The sequence below is a fragment of the Choloepus didactylus genome, chromosome 21 (assembly GCF_015220235.1).
Source record: "Choloepus didactylus isolate mChoDid1 chromosome 21, mChoDid1.pri, whole genome shotgun sequence".
NCBI classification, from domain to species: Eukaryota; Metazoa; Chordata; class Mammalia; order Pilosa; family Megalonychidae; genus Choloepus; species Choloepus didactylus.
In genome coordinates, this window is record NC_051327.1 from 28,094,341 (window position 1) to 28,120,694 (window position 26,354).

The window sequence follows — 26,354 nt, forward strand, 5'->3', positions numbered from 1 at the left end:
CACATCCGGTTCCGGCCGCTCACGTGACCGGGCCCGCGCTCACGTGACCAGGCCCGCGCTCACGTGGCCGCGCAGCGGCGCCGGCGGAGCGATGGCGGCCTGGGGGACGCTGGTCCCGCTGCTCCTCGGGTTCGCGGCGCGCGGTCAGTGGCTGGGCCGCGCGCGCTCCCTGTCCCCCGGCCTCTCGGGAGTCCCGCGCCCCCTCCCGCTCCCACCCGCTCGGGGTTCCGCCCGCGCCCCCAGCCCCGGCCTCCCCGCCCACCCCTCACCGCCTCGCCTCCCCTAGGGCCCGCGCTTGCGGGCGCCGCGAAGATGAAGGTGGTGGAGGAGCCCAACACGTTCGGGTGAGCGGCCTCGCGGGCCCGGGCCGCACGGGGGCGGGGGGCGACCCGGCGCCCCGCTCCCCACTGACCCCGCCGCTTCCCGTAGGCTGAACAACCCGTTCCTGCCCCAGACCAGTCGCCTCCAGCCCAAGAGGGCTCCCTCGCCCTTCTCCGGTGAGTGCGGGGCCTGGCCGGGGGCGCGGCGGCGGCGGCGGGGAGTGAGGCAGCGGGGAGCTGAGCTGGGGCCGGGCGGAGGCGGGCCGGTGAGCACCGGAACGCGACCGCCCGGGGGCCCGCTCACCCGGGCCCGGGAAAGCTCTCCGGCCTGGGAGGGGCGAGGGCACCTGGGAGTACGGCCAGGTGGGTCATGCATCCGTTTGGTAGCCCTTTAAAATTAATCTTCAGTTGCACGATAATGTGTTAGGACATGCTTGTACCCAGTTAAAATAGGTAGCCGACTCAGTCGTTTGTTTCCATTTTGATCGTTGTTAACGGTTAGTGTTTGTTCTCCCAGACGTGTTTCTGTGCGTTTATTGTCTACGTGTATAAGTAGAGAATGTGTGGTGATTTTTATTGTCTCTACTTTTCTTTCTTTCTTTTTTTGAGCAATACTACACCAGTTTGGTAATTTGCTCCTGTCACTCTTTGTTTCTGAACTCGTCATGGTGGTGGCTGTAGGTCTTCATTGTTTTCAGTATTCCACATAAAGGCTCAGCATTCCTGTTGTCAAGCATTCAGATTTTCAATACGTTGTTGGGCCTCAGAAACAGCACTGTGGAGAACATCCCACATACGTGCCTTTTTGTGCCCTTGTGTGAGTTTTGGAAATCAGAATCCCAGAAGTGAAATTGCTGGGTCATAGAGGATGTGCATTTTAATCATTGAATGAATTTAAATATAAGAAACAGAAATCCAAGAATCAACTTATTGAATATCACTTTGTGCTTTGGCCTGTGCCTCAGAAATGAACGAACGGTACAATGCTTGTCCTCGGGGAGCTGACAAGCGACAAGTCCAGTGGGGGTGGGGAGGGGAGCAGGCACTCAACCAAGAGGTAGATGAAATACCCAAGTACCTCAAGATAAGTGCCATGTCACTGTGTAACGCAAAGATGTAAAATAGTCTGTAATCTGTGTAAATACAGGTCTCCTCAGGTGTCTCGATGCCTGTCACAGCTGCCCTTACCAGGGTCCAGTCAAGGTTCCCGTGGTCCATTTGGTTATGTCTCTCTTATCTTTTAATCTGGAACAGCCCTCACACTCCCATATCCTACTCCCCACACCTGCTCTTTTAAAAATTTCATGATGTTGACTATTTGAAGAGTCCTGCTGTTGTCTTACAGAATGTTCGAATTCATGCTTTATTTCTTCCTATCGTGTAGCATGGTCTCCTTTCCCCGGTGTTTCTCGTACACTGGAAGCTGGGCCTGGGAGAGTGATTCGATTTCGGTTAAGCAGTTTGGGCAAGAATGCCTCAGAGGGGAGGCGGTGCGTCCGGAGGCACCTGGTGTCCAGGGGTTGCCGCCTGTGTGGTGACCCCGGGCGCCAACGCAGACCAGCTGTGCCTGGCCGGGCATCTCCCTCTGCAGTGGCATGCCTTCCATGATGGGACGCTTTGGCCCCGAGGGCGTGTGTCATCCCCCTGGCTCTGGGGGCGACCACTCTGATGCGAGGGGCCTGGTGTTCTGCTTCCCGTCCCTTCTGCCTTTATTAGTGGTGCTCTCTGGTAAGGACGAGTGCCCCGCCCTTTCCTTTCCTTTTTCTTTTTGACTATCATTCTCATCTCAGATTTCAACACATACTTTTATTGAGGTGCAACTGACATACCATAGAAGGCACACATCTCAGGTGTTCAGTTTGAGGAGGGCTGACAGTGGAGCACAGCTGTGTGGTCACCACCTGGAACAGGGTGGACCGTTGGCTCAGGTGCCTCTCCAAACGCCCGCCCCCGCGGTTCTGAGTGCTCCCACCGGCGGCTGGTTTTGTCTGTGCTCAGACTTGTCTTGGGTCCGGCGTCTTTCTCTCGCATCACGTTCCTGAGACTCGCCCATGTTGGTGTATCAGGGTTTGTTTTTTGTTTTTTTTGTTTTTTTTGTTTTAATTTTTTTGACTGAGTACATGTAAGCTAGTGAGATTCAGGTGTGCTCTGCTGCCTGATTGGTTGTCGTCTGCAAGCGTCAGTTTCCTGGTTTTGATAATATGCTAGAGTGAAGGAGGGTGTTAGCAGAGGGGGAAGCTGGGGACCTGGGACCACAGTATTAGTTTTGCAACTTTTTGTATGTCTATAATGTTTTCAAAATGAAAACCTTATATATAAAGTTTTTATTGTGGAATAGCTTCCGTCTTACAGAAAAGTTGCAAAAATAATACAAAAGCAATACAAAGAACTCCAGTATATTCCTTACCCAGATACCCAGATTTACCAACATTTTGCCACGTTAGCTGTATCGTTTTCTCTGTCGGACCCGCTGTTCTCTAAACATTTGAGAACGGGTTGCATACATCATGCTCCTTGAACACTTAATACTTCCATATATAGAAAGTTATATAGCTCGTTTATATACATCAGTACTTACAGATGTACAGATACTGGAAGAATAGATGGAATCGACATGATTTTAAATTTCCAATTCAATTGTTTTATCATTTTTTTATTGCAGAATATAACGTACATACATAAAAGTGATAACTTTCCAAGTGCAATTCAACAAGTAGCAAATTTCAAAGAATATTACAGGTTACAATTCCACAGTTTCAGTTTTTCCTTATTATGAAACATATATACAAAAAGGTACTATCTTTCAAAGTATGATTTAACTAGTAGATATATAGGAAATTTCCAAAGTGATTATGAGTTACAGTACCGTAGTTTCAGTCATTTTCTTATTATGAAATCTATACATACACAAAGGTATAGCTTTCAAATGACAATTTAACAATTAGCTATAGAACACATTTCAGAGGACAGTATGGGTTACAGTTTCACCATTTCAGTTTTTTCCTTCTAACTATTCTAATGCCCTAGCAACTAAGGAAAAGAAAATTATGTAAAAATTCAGTATTCATAATCCTTTGTTAGAGTCCATCTTGTCTGTTGCTACCCCTTCCTCTAGTTTGATAACTTTCCCGATCTTCAGGGATGTCAGTGACCCCCCCCCCCCAACCTGTTCATGTTGAAAAGAGATGTTGACTTTATGAACAAAGGGAACATATCTAGTTGATGTTCTTGAAGAGGTTATTATCTCTGTGTTTTGGGACTTAGCTGGCATAGGGGCAATCTGAAGGATTTAAATTTCTGAAGAATCAACTTAATGAGTGAAACTTTTATAGAATATGGTATTCTATTAATTATAGTCCGTAGTATGCAATGTGTAGATTTTTCCCATGTACCCTTCTGTTGTCAACTCTGTGCCAGTGTCATGCCTTAGAAGTGTATCAGAAGCACCTGTCTATATTTGTGGTGCTGATCTATGGGAAACATGCTTTAAAAAACTCTCTTCATTTCTATTCACCTTCAATATAGCTCTGATAATTATAATCCCATAACAGTCGTCACCGCTATCCATTATCACACCTTTGAATTCACCATCGTTAACATACTGAACATATTAGACTATCATTCCCCTCACTAGCTACTGTCTGTCACTAGGTCCCCAATATTCTTACGTTATAAGACGTTGATTTTATATTATTCAGATAGTTCATAGAAGTGGTAACATACAATATCTCTCCTTTTGCATCTGACTTATTTCACTCAGAATTATATTTTCAAGGTTCATCCATGTTGCCGTATGTTTCAAGACCTTGTTGCTTCTTCCTGCTGCATAGTATTCCATTGTATGAATATACCACATTTGTTTCTCTGCTTGTCTATTGAAGGACACTTGGGTTGTTTCCATCTCTGGGCAATTGTGAACAATGTGCTATGAACAGCCGTGTACAAATATCTGTGTGACTGCTTTCAAACCTTCTGGGTATATACTGAGAAGTGGAATGGCTGGATCATAGGGTAATTCAATATCTTGTTTTCTGAGAAACCGCCAGACTGTCTTCAGGAGTGGCTGTGCCATTATACAGTCCCACCAGCAATGAATGAGAGTTCCAGTTTCCCCACATCCTCTCCAGCATTTGTAGTTTCTTGTTTGTTGGATGGCAGCCAATCTAATTGGTGTGAGATGATGTCTCATTGTGGTCTTGATTTGCATCTCCCTAATAGCTAGTGAAGATGAACATTTTTTCACGTGATTTTTAGCCGTTTGTATTTCCTCTTTGGAGAAATATCTTTTCATATCTTTTTTGCCCATTTTATAGTTGGGCTGTTTGTACTATTATCATTGAGTTGTAGGATTTCTCTATATGTGCAAGATATTATCTCTGATCAGATACATGGTTTCCAAATATTTCCTCCCATTGAGTTGGCTGTCTCTTGACCTTTTTGACGAATTCCTTTGAGGTACAGAAGCTTCTGATATTGAGGAGTTCCCATTTATGTATTTTTTTCTTTCATTGCTTGTGCTTTGGATGTGAGGTCTAGGAAGCGACCTCCTAATACTAGGTCTTGAAGATGTTTCCCTACATTTTCTTCTAGGAGTTTTATGGTACTCTTACTTTGAGGTCTTTGATCCACATTGAGTTAAGTTTTGTTTAGGGTGTGAGGTAGGGGTCCTCTTCCATTCTTTTTTTTATGGCTATCCAGTTCTCCCAGCCCCATTTGTTGATGAGACTGTTCTGCCCGGTTCAGAAGATTTGGGGGCCTTATCAAAGATCAGTCGACCGTATATCCAGGGGTCTGTTTCCAAACTCTCAGTTCGATTCTATTGATCAGTATGTCTATCTTTATGCCAAGTCCATGCTGTTTGGACCTCTGTAGCTTTATAGTAGTCTTCAAAGTCTGGAAGTAAAAGTCCTCCCACTTCATTCTTCCTTTTTAGGATGTTTTTGGCAATTTGAGGCCCCGTTCCCTTCCAAATAAATTTGAAAACCAGCTTTTCCAAGTTTGCAAAGTAGGTTGTTGGAATTTAGATTGGGATTGCGTTGAATCTGTAGATCAGTTTGGGTAGAATTGACATCTTAACAATGTTTGGTCTTCCTATGCATGAGCATGGAATATTTTTCCACCTATTCAGGTCCTTTTTTTATTTCTTTTTAGTAAAATTTTGGAATTTTCTGTGTGGAGGTCTTTTATGTCTTTGGTTAAGTTTATTCCTTGGTACTGGAGTTTTTTAGTTGTTTTTGTGAATGGAATTTTTTTTTTTTATTGCCTCTTCGGTTAGGTCATTACTAGTGTACAGGAACAATACTGACTTATGTGCATTAATCTTATATCCTGTTACACTGCTGAATTTGTTTATTAGCTCAAGTAGCTTTGTGGTCAAATTCTCAGGATTTTTCAAATATAAGATCATATTACCTGCAAATAATGACAGTTTTACTTCTTTCTTTCCAATTTGGATGCTTTTTATTTCTTTGTCTTGGCAAATTGCTCTGGCTAGAACTTCTAGCACAATGTTGAATAATGGAGGTGACGGTGGCATCCTTGTCTCGTTCCCGATCTTAGCAGAGGAAGGCTTTCAGCCTCTCACCATTTGGTACTCTGCTGGCTGTGGGTTTTTCATACATGCCCTTTATCATAGCGAGGAAGTTTCCTTCAGTTCCTACCTTTTGAGGTGTTTTTGTCAAAAAGGGATGTTGAATTTTGTCAAATGCTTATTCAGTGTCTATCGAGATGTCAGTTGATTTTTCGCTTTTGATTTGTTAATATGTTTAATTACATTAATTGATTTTCTCATGTTGAACCACCCTCGAATGCCAGGAATGAACCCCACTTGGTTGTGGTGTATAATTCTTTTAATGTGCTTTTGGATTAGATTTGCAACTATTTTGTTGAGACTATTTGCGTCTATATTCATTAGGGAGATTGGCCTTTGGTTTTCCTTTTTTTTTTTTTTTTTTTTTTTTTTTTTTTTTTTTTTTTTTTTTTTTTTTTTTTTTTTTTTTTTTTTAATTCAGTTTTATTGAAATACATTCACACATCATACCATCATCCATGATATGCAATCCACTGTCCACAGTATGATAACATAGTTATGCGTTCATCACCATAATCTATCTCTGAACATTTTCCTTACATCAGAAAGAACCAGAACAAGAATAAAAAATAAAAGTGAAAAAAAAAAAACACCCAAATCATCCCCCCATCCCACCCCATTTGTCCTTTAGTTGGTTTTCCTTTTGTAGTGTCTTTATCTGATTTTGGTATCAGTATTAGTAGCTTCATAAAATGAGTTAGGTAGTGTTCCTTTTAATTCAATTTTTTGAAGGAGTTTGAGCAGGAATGGTTTCAATTCTTTCTGGAAACTTTGGTAAAATTGCCCTGTGAAGCCATCTGGACCTGGGCTTTTATTTGTAGGTAGATTTTTTATTATTTTGATTATGATTGGTTTGTTGAGGTCTTCTGTTTCTTCTTGGGTCAATTTAGTTTGTTGATGTGTTTCCAGGAAATTGTCCATTTCCTCTAAATTGTCTAGCTTGTTGGCGTACAGTTGTTCATAGTATCCTTTTATGATTTTTTTTTAAATTTCTTCTGGATCTGTAGTAATTATCCCCTTCTCATTTCTGATTCTGTTTATTTGGGTCTTCTCTCTTTTTGACTTGGTCAGTCTAGTGAAGGGTCTGTCAACTTTGTTGATCTTCTCAAAGAACCAACTTTTGGTTTTATTTATTCTCTGTTTTTTGTTGTTCTCAAGCTTATTTATTTCTGCTCTAATCTTTGTTATTTCTTTCTGTCTACTTGCTTTGGAGTTAGTTTGCTGATCATTCTCTAGCCTCTTCAGTTGTTCAGTTAGGTCTTTAGTTTTAGCTCTTTCTTGCTCTTTGATATATGTATTTAGAGCGATAAGTTTCCCTCTCAGCACTGCCTTCACTGCATCCCACAGGTTTTGATATGTTGTGTTCTCATTTTCATTTGTCTCTAGATAGTTACCAATTTCTCTTGCATTTCTTCTTTGACCCACTGGTTGTTCAGGAGTGCGTTGTTTAATCTCTATGTATTTGTGAATGATCTTGTTCTTTGGTAGTTGTTGGTTTCTGGTTGCACTCCATTGTGGTCAGAGAATGCGCTTTGAATAATTTCAGTCTTTTTAAATGTATTGAGACTTGTTTTGTGTCCCAACATTTGATCTATCCTGGAAAACATTCCATAGGCATCAGAGAAGAAGGTGTATCCTGGTACTTTGGGATGTAATGCTCTATTTATGTCTGTTAAATCTAATTCATTTATCATACTGTTTAGGTTCTCAGTTTCCTTATCGGTCCTCTGTCTAGTTGTTGTCTATAGAAGACAGTGGTGTATTGAAGTCTCCCGCTATTATTTTAGATGTGTCTGTTGCTCCTTGCAGTTTAGCCAATGCTTGTCTCATGTATTTTGGAGCTCTTTGATTGGTTGCATAAACATTTACAATTGTTGTTTCTTCTTGGTGAATTATCCCTTTTGTTCATATATAGTGTCCTTCTTTATCTCTTATGACATCTTTGCATTTAAAGTCTATTTTGTCCAATATTAGTATAGCTACCCCAGCGTTCCTTTTTTTTTAATTCAATTTTATTTAGATACACACACATACTGCACAGTTATCCAAAGTGCACAACCAGCTGTCCACAGCACCACCACACAGCTGCGCACTCACTACCCCAGTCCACCCTCCGAACACTTTCCCTGCGCCAGAAAAGGTGAAAACAAGAACAACAAAAATACGAGTAAAAAAGAACCCCCAAATCACCCCCACCCCACCCCACCTTCCACCTGGTTTCTTGTCCCCGTCCGTCTGCTCACTCCTGCACTCACTGGGCAGAGGGAGCGGGAGCCGCAGAGCCGCCACGGCCACACTGCCGCAGGGCCCTCCCCGAGAGCCAAGGCCACCGGCCGCAGGACAGCCCCAGGCATCCACCTCCAGCCACTCCCGGCGTCCTTCTGATGACAGTTTGCGTGGAATATGTATTTTTTCCATCCTTTCACTTTCAGTCTCTTTGTGTCACTGAGTCTCAGATGAGTCTCTTGTAGACAGCATATCGCTGGGTCATATTTTTTAAACCATTCTACCAGTCTGTATCTTTTAATTGGAGAGTTTAATCCACTAACATTCAGTGTTATTTCTGTGAAGGGAGTTCTTGAACCAGCCATCTTATCCTTTGGTTTTTAGTTGTTAGATCTATTTTTTCCCTCTTTTTTCCTTTAAGTTACTCTTACTAATAACTCTTCAGTTCTGTGCTCTTCTCCAGACCTCTCTCTCCATTCTTTTTTCCTCAGTTTCAATTCAAATTTAACATTACAGATTTTATTTTTTAATATCTTTTACTTTCTATTTATGTATTTTTTTCTCAAACAGTGGAAAGCTGGGCTCCTTAATAACATAAATATATTTACTAACTTTGGCTGTAACTTACAGGAAATAGTTTCAAGATTATACTACCAGTTGCTAACAATAGAGCAGTGAGTGAGATGTGTGTTTTCTGCAGTTCATTTTCCAATGTGCCAACTAAATTTAGATGTTGAGAGCCTTGTGGTTGAAAGCTGGCCACAGGATTCTCTTTTTCTGGTTTGTTCTTAGTGTGACATGAGAACTGGTCTGTTTCTGTTTGGTGGTTTTTTTTTTTTTTTAATTTTTAAATTAGAGAAGTTGTAGGTTTACAGAAAAGTCATGTGAAAAATACAGCCCCCCCCATTATTAACACTTTGCATTAGTGTGATACAGTAGATACAATTGATGAAAGAATATTAAACTTGTACTATTAACTATTGTCCATAGTTTATGTTAGGGTGCATTTTTTCCCCATGTGCTTCTCTATTCTGAACACCTTGCATTAGCTAGATACATTTGTTATAATTCTGAAAGAACATATTTATAATTGTGCTGTTAACTGTAGTCCTGTGTTTTATCTTTTAATTTTTATTCTAGTATCATTACAACATAAGTTTTCCTGTTTAACCACATTCACATACATTGTATTAATATTCACATATATTAATACTTGCTTTATATATTTTTCCCTTTCGATTTTTCTTTAACTTTTAAAAACTTGGTGTTATGGACAACTTCAGACATAAAAGTGGAGAGAGGAGTGACCAGTGTCCCGGGTCCCCACCCGGCCTCGCTCGGCCTGCTTTCTCCCCCACATACTGCTCTGAAACCAGCTTCTGTCACTTGCAAACACTTGGTGGGCAGCTTCAGAGGCTGGAGCCGCAGTATCGTCATCAGGCTTTAAAAAAGGTGGCCATTCCTTAAAACCAACAGAAATCGCCTCAGTGTTTTAGGTTTCTACCCTAGGTCTCCCCCACCTCCCTTTTTTGCTGGCCTTGCAATTTATTTGTTGAAGAACCTGGGTCATTTATTTCCCACATTCTGGATTTTGTTCATGGCATCCTGGGGTGTTCTAACGTCCTTCTTTCTCATCTGGAATAAAGTCAGTTTTGTGTTTCCCTCCACGGCCCCGGCGCCTTTTCTGCTGTCCCTGCCTGGCTGTGTCCTCGGCCTGCTGTGCGGGCTGGGGACCCCCAGAGAGAGCTGGTGCCCTGGCCTGTCCTCAGCTCGCTGCTGCGTGTGATATGTGTAAGATATCAGTCTTTTGTCAGATACATGGTTTCCAAATATTTTTTCCCATTGAGTTGGCTGCCTCTTTACCTTTTTAACAAATTCCTTTGAGGTACAGAAGCTTTTGATATTGAGGAGTTCCCATGTATCTGTTTTTTCTTTTGTTTCTTCTGCTTTGGGTGTAAGGTCTAAGAAGTGACCTCCTCCTAATACGAGGTCTTGAAGATGTTTCCCTACATTATCTTCTAGGAGTTCTATGGTACTGTCTCTTATATTGAGGTCTTTAATCCATATTGAGTTAATTTTTGTATGGGGTATGAGGTAGGGTTCCTCTTTCATTGTTTTGGATATGGATATCCTGCTTTCCCAGCTCCGTTTGTTGAATAGACTGTTATTTCCGAGTTCAGTGGCTTTGGGGGCCTTATCAAAGATTAGTCGCCTATAGATCTATCTCCAAATTCTCAGTTTGATTCCATTGGTCAATATGTCTATCTTTTTGCAAGTACCATGCTGTTTTAACTACTGTGGCTTTATAAATAAGCTTCAAAGTCAGGGAGTGTAAGTCCTCCCGCTTCGTTTTTCTTTTTTAGAATGTTTTTAGCAATTTGAGGCATCTTTTTCTTCCAAATAAATTTGATAGCTAGCTTTTCCAAGTCTGCAAAGTAGGTTGTTGGAATTTTGATAGGAATTGCATTGAATCTGTAGATGAGTTTGGGTAAAATTGACTTCTTAAAGACATTTAGCCTTCCTATCCATGAACATGGAATATTTCTCCATCTTTTTAGGTCCCCTTCTATTTCTTTTAGTAAAGTTATGTAGTTTTCTATGTATAAGTCTTTTACATCCTAGGTACTTCATTTTTTTAGTTGCTATTGATAATGGAATCTTTCTTCTGAGTGTCTGTTCAGTTAGGTCATTTCCAGTGTGTAGGAACATTACTGATTTATGTGCATTAATCTTGTATCCCGCTACTTTGCTAAATTTATTAGCTCAATTAGCTATGTTGTCGATTTCTCAGGGTTTTTCAGATATAAGATCATATCATCTGCAAATAATGACAGTTTTACTTCTTCCTTTCCAATTTGATGCTTTTTTATTTCTTTGTCTTGCTGGATTGCCCTGGCTAGCACTTCTAGTACAATGTTGAATAATAGTGGTGACAGTGGGCATCCTTGTCTTGTTCCTGATCTTAGAGAGAAGGCTTTCAGTCTCTCGCCATTGAGTATTAGGCTGGCTGTGGGTTTTTGATGTATGCTCTTTATCATATTGAGGAAGTTTCCTTCAATTCCTACTTTTGAAGTGTTTTTATCAAAAAAGGGTGCTGGATTTTGTTGAATGCTTTTTCGGCTTCTATTGAGATGATCATTTGATTTTTCCCTTTTGATTTGTTAATGTGTTGTATTACATTGATTGATTTTCTTATGTTGAACCATTGTTGCATGCTTGGAATGAACCCCACTTGGTCATGGTGTATGATTTTTTTAATGTGTCTTTGGGTTTGGTTTGCAAGTGTTTTGTTGAGAAATTTTACGTCTATACTCATGAGGGAGATTGGCCTGTAGTTTTCCTTTCTTGTAGCATCTTTACCTGGTTTTGGTATTAGAGTGACATTAGCTTCATAAAATTAGGTAGGTAGGTTCCATTTTCTTCAGTGTTTTGAAAGAGTTTAAGTAAGAGTGTTGTGAGTTCTTTTTGGAAAGTTTAGTAGAATTCCCCTGTGAAGCCTTCTGGCCCTGAGCTTTTATTTGTGGGGAGCTTTTTGATCACTGATTGGATCTCTTTGCTTGTGGTTGGTTTGTTGAGGTCTTCTCTTTCTTCTCTGGTCAGTCTAGGCTGTTCATGTGTTTCCAGGAAATTGTCCATTTCCTTCACATTATCCAGTTTGTTGGCATACAGTTTGTTCATAGTATCCTCTTAAAATTTTTTAATTTCTTCGGGATCTGTACTAATGTCCCCTGTCTCATTTATTATTTTGTTTATTTGGGTCTTCTCTCTTTTTTATTTTGTCTAGCTAGGGGCTTGTCAATCTTGATGATCATCTCAACTAAGTTTGGTTTTATTTATTCTCTCTATTGTTTTTTTGGTTCTCTGTGTCATTTATTTCTGCTTTAATCCTTGTTATTTCTTTTCTTCTACTTGGTTTAGAATTAGTTTGCTGTTCATTTTCTAGCTTCTTCAGTTGTTCCATTAGTTCTTTGATTTTAGCTCTTTCTTCCTTTTTATTGTATGCATTTAGAGCTGTAACTTTCCCCCTCAGTACTGCGTTCGCTGCATCGCATAGGATATATTGTGCTCTCATTTTCATTCGTCTCTATATAGTTAGCAGTTTCTCTTGCTATTTCTTCTTTAGACTACTGATTGTTTAGGAGTGTGTTGTTTAACCTCCAGATATTTGTGAATGTTTTAAATCTCTGATGGTTATATTGACTTCTAATTGTATTCCACTGTGATGAGAGAGTGTGCTCTGAATAATTTCAATCTTTTAAAATTTATTGAGGCTAATGTTTTATGGCCCAGCATATGATTTATTCTGGAGAAAGTTCTGTGAGAATTAGAGAACAATGTGTATCCTAGTGATTTGGGATTAATATTCTGTATATGTCTGTTAATTCAAATTCATTTATCAGAGTGTTTAGGTTTTCAATTTCCTTATTGGTCTTCTGTCTGGTTGATCTATCTATAGGAGAGAGTGATGTACTGAAGTCTCCTACAATTATTGTGGAAACATCTATTGCTTCTTTCAGTTTTGTCAATGTTTGTCTCATGTACTTTGGGGCACCTTGATTGGGTGCGTAGACATTTATAATTGTTATTTCTTCTTGTTGAATTGTCCCTTTTATTAGTGTATAGTGACCTTCTTTGTCTCTTACAATATCCTTGCATTTATAGTCTTATTTTACCTGAGATTACTATTGCTATTCCTGCTTTCTTTTGGCTGTAGCTTGCATGAAATAGTTTGTTCCATCTTTTCACTTTCAATTTCTTTATGTCTTTGGGTCTAAGATGAGTCTCTTGTAAGCAACATATTGATGGTTCATATTTTTTCATCCATTCTACCAACCTATATATTTTAATTGGGGAGTTTAATCCTTTCACATTCAATGTTATTACTGTGAAGGCATTTCTTGAAACAGCCATCCTATCCTTTGGTTTTTATTTGTCAGATATATTTTTTCCCTCTCTCTCTTTATTTCCTTTAACGTACCCTTACTAAAACTCGTTATTTCTGAACCCTTCTCCATATCTCTCTCTCCTCACATTTTTCTCTGCCAATAGGGCTCCCTTTAGTATCGCTTGTAGGGCAGGTCTTTTGGTAGCAAATTCTTTCAGCATTTGTTTGTCTGTGAAGATTTTAAGCTCTCCCTCAAATTTGAAGGAAAGCTTTGCTGAGTAAATAATTCCTGGTTGGCAATTTTTCTCTTGCATAATTTTAAATATGTCATTCTACCATTTTTCTCGCCTCCATGGTGGCTGCCAAGTAGTCACTACTTAGTCTTATGTTGTTTCCCTTGTAAGCGGTGAATTGTTTTTCTCTTGCTGCTTTCAGAACTTTCTCCTTCTCTTCAGCATTTGACAGTCTGATCAGAATATGTCTTGGAGTGGGTGTTCTAGTTTGCTAATGCTGCTGGAATGCAAAACACCAGAGATGGATTGGCTTTTATAAAAGGGGGTTTATTTGGTTACACAGTTACAGTCTTAAGGCCATAAAGTTTCCAAGGTAACACATCAACAATCGGGTACCTTCACTGGAGGATGGCCATTGGCATCTGGAAAACCTCTGTTAGATGGGAAGGCACGTGGCTGGTGTCTGCTCCAAAGTTCTGGTTTCAAAATGGCTTTCTCCCAGGATGTTCCTCTCTAGGCTGCAGTTCCTCAAAAATCTCATTCTTAGTTGCATTTGGGGTATTTGTCCTCTCTTAGCTTCTCTGGAGCGAGAGTCTACTTTCAACAGCCGTCTTCAAACTGTCTCTCATCTGTAGCTCCTGTGCTTTCTTCAAAGTGTCCCTCTTGGCTGTAGCTCCTCTTCAAAATGTCACTCACAGCTGCACTGAGTTCCCTCTGCCCATCAGCTCATTTATATGGTTCCACTGATCAAGGCCCACCCTGAATGGGTGTGGCCATGCCTCCATGGAAATATCTCATCAGAGTTATCACCCACAGTTGGGTGGGGCACATTCCATGGAAATGCTCAAAGAATTACAATCTAATCAACACTGATAGGTCTGCCCACACAAGATTAAATCAAAGATAATGGCATTTGGGGGACATACATAATACATTCAAACCGGCACAGTGGGTTTATTTGGATTTATTCTGTTTGGAGTTCATTGAGCATCTATGATTTGTGTATTTATGTTGTTTAGAAGGGCTGGGAAGTTTTCCCCAACAATTTCTTTGACTACTATTCCTAGACCTTTTCCCTTTTCTTCCCCTTCTGGGACACCAGTGATTCTTATATTTGTGCACTTCATGTTACCTGTCATATCCCTGAGATCCATTTCAAATTTTCCGATTTTTTTCTCCATTCGTTCTTTTGTACTTTAACTTTCCAGCACTTTTTTTCAAGTTTGCCCACTCGTTCTTTGATTTCATCTAATATGCTGCTATGTGTTTCAAAGATGTTTTTAATTTGATCAAGTTTATTTTATTTCCATAAGCTCATCTTTTTTTTATTTACTCTTGCAAATTCTTCTTTAGGCTCTTCTAGGGTCTTCTGCATTTCTTTTATATCCTGAACCATGGTCTTGTTGTTTGTGATTACTTCTTTGATTAATTGCTCCAAGTTCTTTGTCTCCTCTTTTTTTTTCATTTGGGCATTTGGTTTATCCATATCTTCTGGTTTCTTCGTATGCTTTAAACTTTTCTGTTTTTGGCCTCTTGGCATTTGCTTTTCTTGATACAGTTTTTTTAGGATATGCAGGCTTATTTGAACAATTATCTATCATTTGTCACAGCTATAGCTTGGTGGAGTGCACTTTCTTTGACTTATCAGCAGATGGCACCCCTGAGCCACCTGGTACCCTCAAGCCAGCTCTCCCAGCTTCATCTGTGCGGTGAGTGGGGGTCCAAACCTTGTGGGGTCCAATCAGTGGACCAAATTTCTGTGGGTAGTTGGTGCAGCCAGCCCTGAGGGTTGGGGGTGCGCCCTGGGCAATTAGGCAGGGAAGATGGCTTAAAGACCTAGATCTCCCAGCCTTTCCTGGAGTCTTAAGGCTGTTGCATGAGCCAACCCTTCGGCTCAGATCCCTACAGTCTCTCTGCCGCAGGCCCACAAATCTCTGGGGTTGGTGTAGGGGCCTTGGGACCTCCATGCAGGACCCGCCTCCAAGCCGTGCCCTCTGCGAAGGAAGGCGGTGCAGGGGAAGCTCTCGGCCGCAGCACCGCGCAGGCCCGTTCCTAGCCCACTGAAAAGATGGCTGTACAGGGCGTGGTAAATCCCCCCTTCAGTGGACCACCACCTTCCTAGCTCCAGGTGTGCGAAAGGTCATTGTCCACACTGGAAACAGGTGGGTGCCCAGGGTGGGGAAGGCACTCCCCACCACACTTGGCTGCGCGGCTCCTGCTGCCAGATCCTCAGCCACTTTCCAGGTTTTTAAACTAATCCCTCTCCAGACGCCGACCCCTGGTTTCTCCCCAGCAGCCTCACTCCCTCGTTTCCTGACGCGGACTCGGTTTCACCAAGTGCACGGTCACTGTGGATGTCGCAGACCTTGTCCAGCTGGTATAACCTTGGAGCTGGTATTCTGGAGCACTTTCTCTTCATCTAGTGTTTTTCATGGAATATTATTTTGCTGTGTCTCCCCTAATCTGCCATCTTGATCCCCCTTCATTGATTTTTGGGTGTTGAGCTAACCTTCCATTCTTAGAATAAACTCCACTGGGCTACTGTTTAGTGTCCTGGGCTGCTGAAAGCAGATGCCATGAAACGGGCTGGCTTAACAATGGGAACGTGTTAGCTTTTGTAGTCTAGAAGCGAGAAAAATGTCCAAGTTGAGGCTGCATCAGGGCGATGCTTTCTTCCTGAGGCCCGGCTGCTGGTGATCCTGGCTCCTCTGCCCCATGGCCAGGCGCGTGGCGGCGTCTGCTGGCCTCTCCGTTCCCTTCTGGGTTTCCCTGCTTTCAGCTCTGCTTCTGTGGCCTGTGTGCTCTTGCCCCCCCCCCATTCCTTTTATGAGGGGCTCCAGTAGAGGTTTGAGACCCGGGCTGGGCACGGCTTCACTGAAGGAGCTCATGAAAACCTCCTGCTAACAGGTTTGCACCTGTGGGAAGGATGAGCTTTACGATCATGGTTTTCTGGGTAGATACAGTTCCAGACCACCATGGGCCTGCTGAATTCTTTTCTAGTTGATATATTACTAGATTCAAATTCCTATTTCTGACACTTTATTTCTAGAGTTTCTCTTTGGGGATGTAAGTTGCAGAGACTTTCCCTGGCTTGTCAGCTGTTTCCAGGCTCTTGGTTTTTCTCTGGCTGTGTGGTCAGCTGTGTGTATTTTGAATGTCTCCTCCCTCTTTGCTCTTTGATGTAACGTTCCTGTGAGCTTAGACTCCCAGTGTGCATTCCTGGCACCACGTACCATCTGGTGATGGTGTGTGTGTGTGACGACAGCCTGCTGTGGCCTGCGTGGGAGACAGCAAGTGTGGCTGAGGCGGGGGTGCCCGGCACCGTGCGTCATGCCCGGCTGAGAGCAGGGCTTTCCGTGGCTGACGGCATCCCCCGCACCTTGGGGGACTCAAATCTTTGTCCTCATCACTGGAGGGCAGGAGGGGGCGAGGTCAGGCCCACCTTTTGGAGGGAGTTCCTGCTACTGATGGGGAGTCAGAGGGGCCGGCATGTGTGCTTGTCCCCCAAGTCCACTGCTGCCACCAGGAGGGTGCCCGTTTTGCAGGGTGGAGCAGGAGGCTGGGGCAGGCTGGGGGCCAGGTCAGGCAAGGGGTGGAAGGAGGGGGCTGAGCCCAGGCTGGGTGTACGGGGGGTGGTCCAGGGAGGGTCTGATGGGTGCTGTGGGTTCAGGACTCATCTGCAGGGTGGTCAGGGGTGGCTGTGGCCCCTGGTGAGCATTAGAGGGATAGGAGAGGTGGGTACGATGAGGGCTTGGCCCTAGTGAGCGGGAGGAGGGGAAGAGAGAAGTGGGGTGTCACCACGAGATGCGGGCACAGAGTGAAGGGAAGCACCCCAGCCGTAAGAGGGTGGGACGGGGCCGGTTGAAGGCCAGGTTGCCAGAGGGCTGTGGCCAGTGAAGGGGAGCCTTTGGGCCGTCCGCAGGACCCGGTGGTGGAAGGAGGGGGTGGGCAGGTGTGAAGGAGGAAACAGCTGGACTCAGATGCCGGCCCGTGGGGACTGGGGGCTCCCTTCCTGCCCTCAAGGGAGTGAGGGCTGCAGCCGGTCTCGGCACAGCTGGCCCGTCCCCCGTGCCACCCTGACCCCCGTCCTGGTAGGGGCGAGCCCAGAAGGTCCTGCGGGGTGCGGCCGTTCTGCTCCGGGGAGTGTCTGGCAGGAGCAGGACCACAGCTAGTTTTCTGGGAAACCATCATGCAGCACCTTGTGATTTATTTCGAGTTGTAACAGAGAAAGTAATTCTGGCAAGTGGCTTTTTAAAAAAAACGGCATGAACCGGGTTTAGAAGAGCGTGGCCACTCCGCGGTGGAGCCCCTGCCTCCTGTGGGAGCCGCAGGCGAGCTGGGGCATAGGGTGCAGAGGACGGGTCCCCAGCCGGCACGTGCGCTCCCAGCTAGTCTCAGAAAGGGGCATTCTGCGTTTCCCATGGGTTGCCATTGCTCTCTGGGTGCTAAGGCTCTTGGTTTTTACCAGCATTTGGGGCTGTGCAGGAAACGCTAACATCTGTACTCTTGTATCCTGTCCTTCCGTTTGCAGGTCGCCCGTGTTGCTCCACGAGGGTTTACTCAATCTAGTTTTCTTGTGCTTTTAAAAACACACACATTTGTATATGATGGACAAACATACAAAACGTGAAATTTGCTGTTTTAATTTTCACTGTCTGGTGGCATTTTGTCACCACCAGTACTGACGCCAGAGCGCTGCCCCCCGCCCCTGCCCACTGTCCGGCTGGGTCTCGGGTGCCCGCCTGGCCTGGGTTCCCGCGTCAGCAGCACGCGCGGTCGCCTTGCAGGGCCTGCCTGCCCTTGCACAGCAGGACGTGTTCCAGGTTCACCGCGTGGTGGGGGTCGCGGGGCCGCTCCTTTCCCGCTGGCGTCCACGCACGGAGGCACCTACTTCCCGAGCCACTCGCCCGCCAAGGGACCCCTGGCTGTGTCCATCTTCTGGCTGCCGTGAGGCGCACTGCGAGCACGGGATGCAGGCGTCTGGGTCCCTGCTCTTGGTTGGAGTTGAATAGTCTCTTTCTTGTTTGGAATTGTCTATGTAGAGGTTCATGTTGTTTGTGAATAGTCTACCTCTTCTTTCCAGTTTGGATGCCTTGCAGTCGTTCACCACTGGCTGTCATGTTTGCTGTGGGTTTTTAGTTAGTGGCCTTGGTCATGTGACGGGAGCCTCCTCGTGTTCCCGGTTTCCTGAGAGTTGCACGATGAGCAGGTGCTGGGTGTTCTCACGTGCTTGCCTGCAGCAGTCGGGGTGGGCGCCCTGCCGTGCACCACGCGGGTGCTCTCTTACCCGGGAAAGCCGGGGCGCGCCGTGTGTTTAACAGGCTGTTGGATTTGGTTGCTGGTATCTTGTGGGGACTTGTGCATCTGTGTAAGTAAGGGCACGTTGTGCGGAACTTTCTTTCCTTGTGCTCACGTACCTCGGTACTAGGTGGTGTTGGCCTTCTGGAAGGGAGTGATGCTTTCCAGTTTGTGGGGGCGTTCGAGGGGGATTGCTGTTAGGTCGTCTTCAGATGTTTGCTGGAATTCCGCAGTGAGGCCCCTGGCCCTGGACTGCCCGCATGGCGGGAGGTTTCGGAGTATTGAGTCAGTCTCGATTTGTTACAGGTCTGCTAAGGCTTCCTCTTCTTCAGCCTGGGTAATTGTGTTGCTAGGAATTTGCCCGTTTCATCTCGGTTCTCTAATTGGTTGGTATACAGTTGTTCACAGCACCCGTTTATAATCCTTTTAATTTTGGTAAGGTTGGTAATAATGGACCTCATTTTCACTTCTGATTTTAGTTATTTGTTTTTTAAAATGAGTTAACATGTTCAGTGGCCTAAGGGGTCAGTCTGTGCTGGAGCTTGCTCGTGTGCGCTGGGGAGGAACGTTTCTCCTGTGCCGGGTCGTGTGCTCCAGGTCTTGCTCAAGTCCTCTGTTTCCCCACTGCTCTTCTCTTCAGTCCAGACGGTGCACTCATCACTGAAGGCGAGGCGCTGAGGCGCCAACAGTTACGGGAGAACGAGCTGCTCCCCCCTTGCACCTGTCAGTGTTCGCGTTGTGTCTGTGGCTCCATTAGGTGCACACAGGTTTATAACTGTGACACCATCTTGCTGTACCTTTTATCAATACAGAAAGCCCTCCCTTGTCTGTTGCTACTTGTTTTGGTTTAAAGGCTATTTTGACAGTAATTTAGCCACCTCTGCTTTCCTGTGGTTATTCTTGGCATAGAATTTTCTATCCTTGAACTTTAACAAACTCTGTGTCCTTAAACCTAAAGTGAGTCTCCTAGAGATAGCACATAAATGGACCTTTTTTTTTTTAATCCAGTTTCTCAATCTCTTGCCTTCTAATAGGAGGGTTTAATCTGTTTGTATTTAAGGTGATGACTGGTATGGTAGCGTTTACTTCTGCCATTTAGCTATTGTCTGTATGTCCTCTACGTTTTTTGTTCCTCAATTTCTCCATTACTGCCCTTTTTTGTACTTAGTTGATCTTTTATAATGTACCATTCTGATCCCCCTGTTCTTTTTTCTGTATACTTTATAGGTGTTTCCGTAGAGGTACCCTGAGGAGTGATTTTAAACCTGTAATGATCTAATTTGAATAGCACCAGCTTATTTTCCATAGTCTACAAACCCCGTGCAGCTCTTCCCCGTTTACATCATTGCAGATTACATCTTTATACGGTCTATGTCCATTGTCATAGGTTTCTAATTATTGTTTTATGCATTTGCCTTTCAAATCATGTGGGGAAAAAAAGAGATGTTACAAACCAAACCAAAAGTACAGCAGTACCTGCTTTTACATTTACCTATAAAGCTACTTTTACCTAGTATTTACCTAGTGTTGACGATGTCTGGGGTCCTTCCTTTCAGCCAAACGATTTCCTGTGGCATTTTTTGTAGGGCAGAACTGGTAATGAGCTCCTTCAGCTTGCTTTTTTTGTGGAAATGTTGTTAACTCCTCTTGCAGGATTTTAAATATGTCCTCCTGTTGCTTTCTGGTGTCATGGTTTCTGAGGAAAAACAGCTGTCCGTCTTACTGAAAATACCGTGTATGTGACAACTTGCTTCATCTCTTGCTGCCTTTAAAATTTTTTGCCATTGGGTGGTGGTGTTTTTTTTTTAATATAATTTTATTGAGATACATTCACGTAACATACAGTCATCCAAAGCACACCATCAGTTGTTCACAGTGTCATCATATAGTTACCTGTTCACCACCAGTTAATCTTTGAACATTTTCATTACTCCGAAAAGTAAAATAAAAATGTAAATAAAGAACATCCCATTCTCCTCCTCCCCCATAATTCACTTTTTAATAGATTTATTGATAAATATTCACACCCTACAGTCACCCAGTGTACAGTTATACACTGTTATACACCCATCTTACAGTTGTGCATTCATCACCAGAATCAATTTTTGAACCTTTTCCTTACTCCAAAATAAAAACAAAAGCAAAAAAAAAAAAACCCAGAACTTTCTGTTCCCTCCATCCCATCCTATTCTTCCTCTGATTTCTGTCCCCATTTTCCCACTCGTATGTCCCTACAATGGCTAAAGGGAGTGTGAGCCACAGGTTTTCACAGTCGCACAGTCACACTGTGCAAGCTACGTGGTTATATGTTTGTCTTCAAGATCACGGTCACTGGGTTGCAGTTTGACACCTTCAGGTACTCCCCTCTAGCCATTCCAACCCACTGGTGACCAAGAGGTGGTATCTACATACGAATACCCTCCAGAGTGACCTCGTGACTCCACTTGAAGTCTCTCAGCCACAGGAACCTTATTTTGTTTCATCTGTCTGCCTTTGGGTTTTGATGACTTGAGTGTGTCTTGGTTTGGACATCATTGAGTTGTTATCCTGTCTGGAGTTATTGAGCTTCTTGTCTTTCATCCGATTTGGGAAGTTTTTGGCCATTATTTCTTCAAATACTTTTCTACCCATTTCTCTCTCTCGTCCTTCTGGGACTCCAGTAATGCAGACGTTGGCACGCTTGATGGGGTCCCACAGGTCCTGCAGGCTGTTTACTTTTCTCCAGATTTTTTCCTTTTGCTCCTTGTACTAATTCTGCCTGTTCCAATCTGACGTAGTTACTGTACATTTCTGGTCCTGAAGTGTTTTATTATTTCTATCTCTTCATTTTGTTCACAGTGTTTTACTTATTTTCTTTAGTTCTTTGTGTATGGATTCCTTTATCTCATTGAACATATTTAATACAGGTGATTTAAAGTCTGACCAGTAGTTACAAGTATGAGCAGGGATGGTTTCTGGCAAATTCTTTTTTTCCTGTGAACGGACCATACCTTCCTGTCTCTGTATGTTAAGTAATTTTCGTTGTTCTGAGTGTTTATGTTGCGGTAACTGGAAATCTATTCTCCCATCTGATGACTTTCCTTGTTGCAGCATGGAGCTGTCAGTCTGTGATGTTTCCAAATTATTTTTGTTCCCAAATGGGAAAGTCTTTGTTTTAGTTTCCTAGGCTGCTTAAAGCAAATACCATGAAATAGGCTGACTTGAACAACGGGAATTAGCGCACAGTTTTGAAGCTGAGAAAATGTCCAAATCAAGGTGTCATCAAGGCGATGCTTTCTCCCCCAGCACTGCCACACGGCACGAGGCGGCGTCTGCTGGTCTCTGCTTCTCGCCTTCATCTTCTTGCTTCCATGGCTCCCTCCCTCCCTCTCCATTCCATTAATAAAGGGTCTTGTAATATGGGGAGGTCCCATCCTGAGGGGGCTACACCTCAGCTGAAGGAGCCTCATCCAGGGGTCCCACTTACCTTGGGTCCACACCCGCAGGAGCAGTTTAGATTCAGAAACGGGTTTTTCTGGGGCCCACACAGCTTCAAACCATGAGTCTGTAGCTCTCTCCATGGGCTGCCAGCTCAACCTGCGGGGTTGCAACAGCGGTCACCTGGGACTTACGTTCTCCTGCAGCCCGCCTTTTGCGGCAGTAGCACTGGACTCCGTGCTCCAGAGGAGGTGCTTTGGGTGGTCCCTGCCGGCTCAGTGCTTGTTCTGGTGGAGAGAGATTCCTGGGCCTTACTGTGCTGCTGGCTTTGGGGACCCCCGGTCTCTTCCCCGACTGGGTGAGTCCTCGGGACCCCCAGCGCTCAACGGCCATGCTCTCCCCTCCCAGGGCCCGCACATCTCTCCAGACTCGCCGGCGATTGCTTCAGCCTGGTGGAGTCTACGTGAGTGAGGGGGGCGGCGTGGGGCAGACGGGGAGCTGCACCCCCTGATGCCGCTGTGCCCCCAGGTACAAGTATGAGTTCTGCCCGTTCCACAACGTGACGCAGCATGAGCAGACCTTCCGCTGGAACGCCTACAGCGGGATCCTAGGGTGAGCGAGCTGGGGGCTGGGGGTGGGGGGCTGTGGGGCACCAGGGCCCCACCTCACTCCCGGCTGCTCCCCAGCATCTGGCACGAGTGGGAGATCGCCAACAACACCTTCAGGGCCATGTGGATGCGGGACGGCGACTCGTGCGGCTCCAGGAGCCGGCAGACCAAGGTGAGGCCATGGGAGGCCTGGGGGCCAGGGCCCCGCAGCCCCCCCAGCCGCCCACCCATGCTTCCCTCCACCAGGTGGAGCTCGCGTGCGGGAAAAGCAACAGGGTGGCCCGCGTCTCAGAGCCGAGCACCTGTGTGTACGCACTGACCTTCGAGAGCCCGCTGGTCTGCCAGCCCCACGCCTTGCTAGGTGGGACACGGGGTGGGGGCAGTGGGGGCGGAGGGAAGAGGGTCTCAGCTCAAGCTGCTTTCCCTTGGGTTCTCAGTGTACCCAACCCTGCCGGAGGCCCTGCAGCTGCGGTGGGACCGGGCGGAGCAGCAGCTGGCCGACGAGCTGATCACGGCCCAGGTAGCGCCCGGGCGGGCGGACCCTTCCCGGTGCCACTCAGCCCCCAGCTGGGTGCTCCTCTTCCTCCTCCACCCCAGGGCTACGGCAAGCTGCTAAGGGCGCTTTTTGAGGATGCCGGCTACTTAGTGACACCAGAGGCAAATGCACTGGCCCAGCAGGAAGGAGGTCCGAAGGGCCTGGTGTTTGAGACCTTGGAGGACTGCAGTAAGGTACGGGGTTTGGGGGGGTCCCTGGGCCTGACGGTAGCCCCTGCCATGGCCTGACTCTCCCATTGGACTGTTGTCTTAGGCCCATAAAGACCTGACCAGGGAGGTCAAAAGGCTGGAAGGTTTGCTGGCCCTGCACGGCATCCGCCACTCGCAGCCCACGGGTGAGTCTTGCCTGGGCAGGGGCCACGAGCTCACCCGGCACCTCCACCTCTTGGGCCAGGTCATGACCTGCTCCCTGGTGTTTTGACAGAGACCTCTAGCTCCAAGCAGCTGGGCCACCAGACACCCACCACCGGGGGCCCAGGGCGGCATAGGAATGCTCTGTGACCCTGAGGACAGGTGGCCCAGCGCAGCAGCCAACACTACAGCCACGCGGCAGGGGACAGACTCACAGGGAGCGCCCACAGTCAAGATTCAAGGTTTTAATTAATTCCCATAGTGATAAAAATAAGTCCATGAATTCTGTAAACCATAAATAAATGCTATTGTGTAAAAAAATTTAAACAAGTGTTAACAATTCTAAACAATTCATTATAAGTAAACGATGATGCATTATAAATACTACCTTCTTGGTTACAGAATTCCATCCATGTATCAGTCTCTTCTAAATACTCAACACGTATTATTGGGGTTTCCATAAGTTAATCCACATTGAGTTGAGTTCCCGTGCCAACCAGTTACACGGCTGTTGGGACAGACTAATGTCACCTGGCAGTTACCATGAGAGTGGGCAAGAACCAGGCTGGTAGACACCGGGGGCTTCAGCTCTGCCCTGGGGAAGCCCCAGGCGGGGACCCTGCAGAGGGGCTCCTGGTGCTTCCCTCGCTGCGGCACTCCTATCACCGGGGTCCCTCAAAAGAGCTGGAGCCGAGGAGCAGGGTTGGGGGACGGACGGCGAGCCCCAGGACTGCCCCTCCTGGCTGTTCTCTGCTCCACCCAGCTCAGGAAGGAGCCCACCCCAGCTGGGGGGCACGCTGTCACCCCACTCCCCACACCTCAGCCCTGCTGACCTGCTCCTGAGAGCAAGCCAGACACCACGAGAACTGACTGGAATAGCTTATAAATAGACCTAAAGCTTATTCTTAATTGTTTATAATTTGAAAATGTCTACGATAGACAGAATAAACATTCTCCTGTTATCCCAAAGAAGGCCAAAGGCCAACGATGAGAAACAAGTGCATAAATATTAATAAAAGTAAAGTCTTAAACCGTGATGACAGTGGCACAGAGCACACATCCTCTCTAAGTGCTGAGCCGATGAGTTGTTCCCACTGGGATTCACAACAGGCCATGGCCCCCGCGTCCACGTCCCCATCTCCCACGTGGTGCCCAGCAACAGGCTTCCTTTCCTGTCTGTTTTCCGTGGGCAAGGCAGTTAAGCTGCTTCCTATATGAAATACATTCTGATTTGGTCACTGATAAAAATTTTTGCCTAGTCACTCTGCACTTCTAAAAAAAAATGCTATTAAAAGTCTTTGGCAAGGTCAGTGCCAGCCAGAGGGGACGAGACTGTCCTCACCTCCCGCCCCAAGGGCAGGTTCTGAGACTCGCTTCGGACCATCTAGATCTTCAGTGAAACGGGCAGGTCCGGGCAGGTGGGGGTCCTCGGGAGGCGGCTGCCACACTTCCGGGCCCCGAGACTGACGGGGGCCTTGCTGGCCGCAGAAGTGAGCCCTGATGACAGCGGACGCGCAGTTGGGTGACAGTGCCACGCTTGAAACCCGGAACAAGCCCTGCATCGCGTCTGTCCCTCAAGGCCCCCGACAGTTCTGGGGGTGGGGAGTGGCCCCTGCGAGGCTCCCGGCGCCCCCACCCTCGCCCGGTGCAGCGCGCGGGAACCGCGTCACAACAGTCTCAAAACACTGTCCAAAGACTCATGTCCGTCCCTTCTGCCACATTCTTGGTTCGAATCAGACTGTTCCAGCCCTCCAAGGAAGAAGAAAAACCAGATGATCTGCATTTCCTTCACTTCCCTTGCGAGGCACAGCCCGTGGGGAAAGCGGCCACGGCTCCCGCAAATGCACACGAAGCCCCTCGACGGCACGTCCACGAAACCCCGTGCATGCGCACAGACTAGGGACACGATTTCCCGTCATGAAGTTAATCACGCTGTTTGTAAATACTATTTGTTTGCACTTAATTTGAAAACTGTAAAAATCCTAGGTGTTTTTCACTAGATAAATGCTCATTTACTGAGTATGAACTCTAGAATATGAAATCTATATTATGAATTAACAATAAACTGCTATGACATAAACAAGTTCCTTTCATAAAATTAAAAACTTACCTAAATGAATTTGTCTTCCAATAATTGCGCTTTGCTTATAAATACTATTTGTTTGCACTTAATTTGAAAACTATAAAAATCCTAGGTATTTTTCACCACTAGATAGATAGTAAGTACTAACTCTAGAAAATGAAATGTAATCTATTTGCCATACTAAGAATTAATAAATGGATATGAAATATTTTAAGTTCACAGTACACATATAAAGCTTCATATTATCGCATATTTAAAAACATGGTCAGCCTAGAAAGCAGCGTCTGGCAGTTTATAACATAGCGTCTAAGCTCCTGGGTTTGCAAAGTGCTTGCTGAGCCCTCCTGGGGTCTCGCCTGGCCTGAGGCCACCACAGCCTCCACCCACGTGCCACTCACAAAGGCACCGAGCCCCTGGAAGGCGGTGGTCACAGGTGTTAGCCTTTAAGGTTTTGGGGGAGAAACCACAAAGCCGTCGGGGGCCCGTGCAGGGGTGTGGGGTCACCGTGGTCCTGTCGTCATCTGGCCCTGGGTGTGCCGGTGGGGCAGCCACCCCTGGCTCCAGTCACCACCTGAGGAGCGGACCCTCGCGGCACGGCTGCTCGCCAAGAACGCGGTGCTGGCAGGGCCGCGGGACGGTGCCGAGGGCAGGCTCTGGGCACGCTGTGCACTGCTTGGAGCGCAGCTGGAGGATGACCTGCGGAGGACGGGCAGGCGCTGGGTGCCAGGGGCAGCACTGTGACAGAGGCCACCCCACGGAGACGGGGTGCCGCAGAGGAACCTTACGGG

The 26,354-nt window shown here is 45.7% G+C and overlaps 2 protein-coding genes across 16 annotated transcripts in view; one reads left to right on the forward strand and one right to left on the reverse strand.

The window, feature by feature from the left end:
• The first annotated feature begins 36 nt into the window (after positions 1–36).
• GNPTG (N-acetylglucosamine-1-phosphate transferase subunit gamma) lies at positions 37–23,810 on the forward strand. Of its 3 annotated transcripts, XM_037815455.1 has the most exons (12): positions 38–143; positions 287–344; positions 430–497; positions 14,865–14,963; positions 22,378–22,432; positions 22,498–22,581; positions 22,656–22,749; positions 22,824–22,938; positions 23,015–23,097; positions 23,175–23,306; positions 23,386–23,467; positions 23,557–23,810. In XM_037815455.1, exons 1-12 carry the CDS (start codon positions 92–94, stop codon positions 23,631–23,633), a joined length of 999 nt encoding a protein of 332 aa, XP_037671383.1. In that variant the 5' UTR covers positions 38–91; the 3' UTR covers positions 23,634–23,810. The 3 variants fall into 3 exon arrangements, with proteins under 3 accessions (XP_037671384.1, XP_037671383.1, XP_037671386.1); XM_037815456.1 differs by lacking the exon at positions 14,865–14,963 and having other exon boundaries at positions 37–143; positions 23,145–23,306; XM_037815458.1 differs by lacking the exon at positions 14,865–14,963.
• UNKL (unk like zinc finger) overlaps positions 23,714–26,354 on the reverse strand; it is a 61,228-nt gene continuing 58,587 nt past the window's right edge. For all 13 annotated transcript variants that reach the window (XM_037815446.1, XM_037815444.1, XM_037815445.1 and 10 more), the window contains one exon: positions 23,714–26,262. In XM_037815446.1, coding sequence (XP_037671374.1) covers positions 26,131–26,262 — 132 coding nt within the window. In that variant the 3' untranslated portion in view covers positions 23,714–26,130. The remainder of the gene's footprint in view (positions 26,263–26,354) is intronic.

What these genes read in the sequence shown, in the direction of transcription:
- GNPTG (XM_037815455.1), top strand. Translation starts at nt 92, where the DNA reads ATGGCGGCCTGGGGGACGCTGGTCCCGCTGCTCCTCGGGTTCGCGGCG. An exon ending in GGCTCCCTCGCCCTTCTCCG is followed by an intron (nt 498 to 14,864) that starts GTGAGTGCGGGG and finishes CATTTGTCACAG; the next exon opens with CTATAGCTTGGTGGAGTGCA. An exon ending in TTCAGCCTGGTGGAGTCTAC is followed by an intron (nt 22,433 to 22,497) that starts GTGAGTGAGGGG and finishes CTGTGCCCCCAG; the next exon opens with GTACAAGTATGAGTTCTGCC.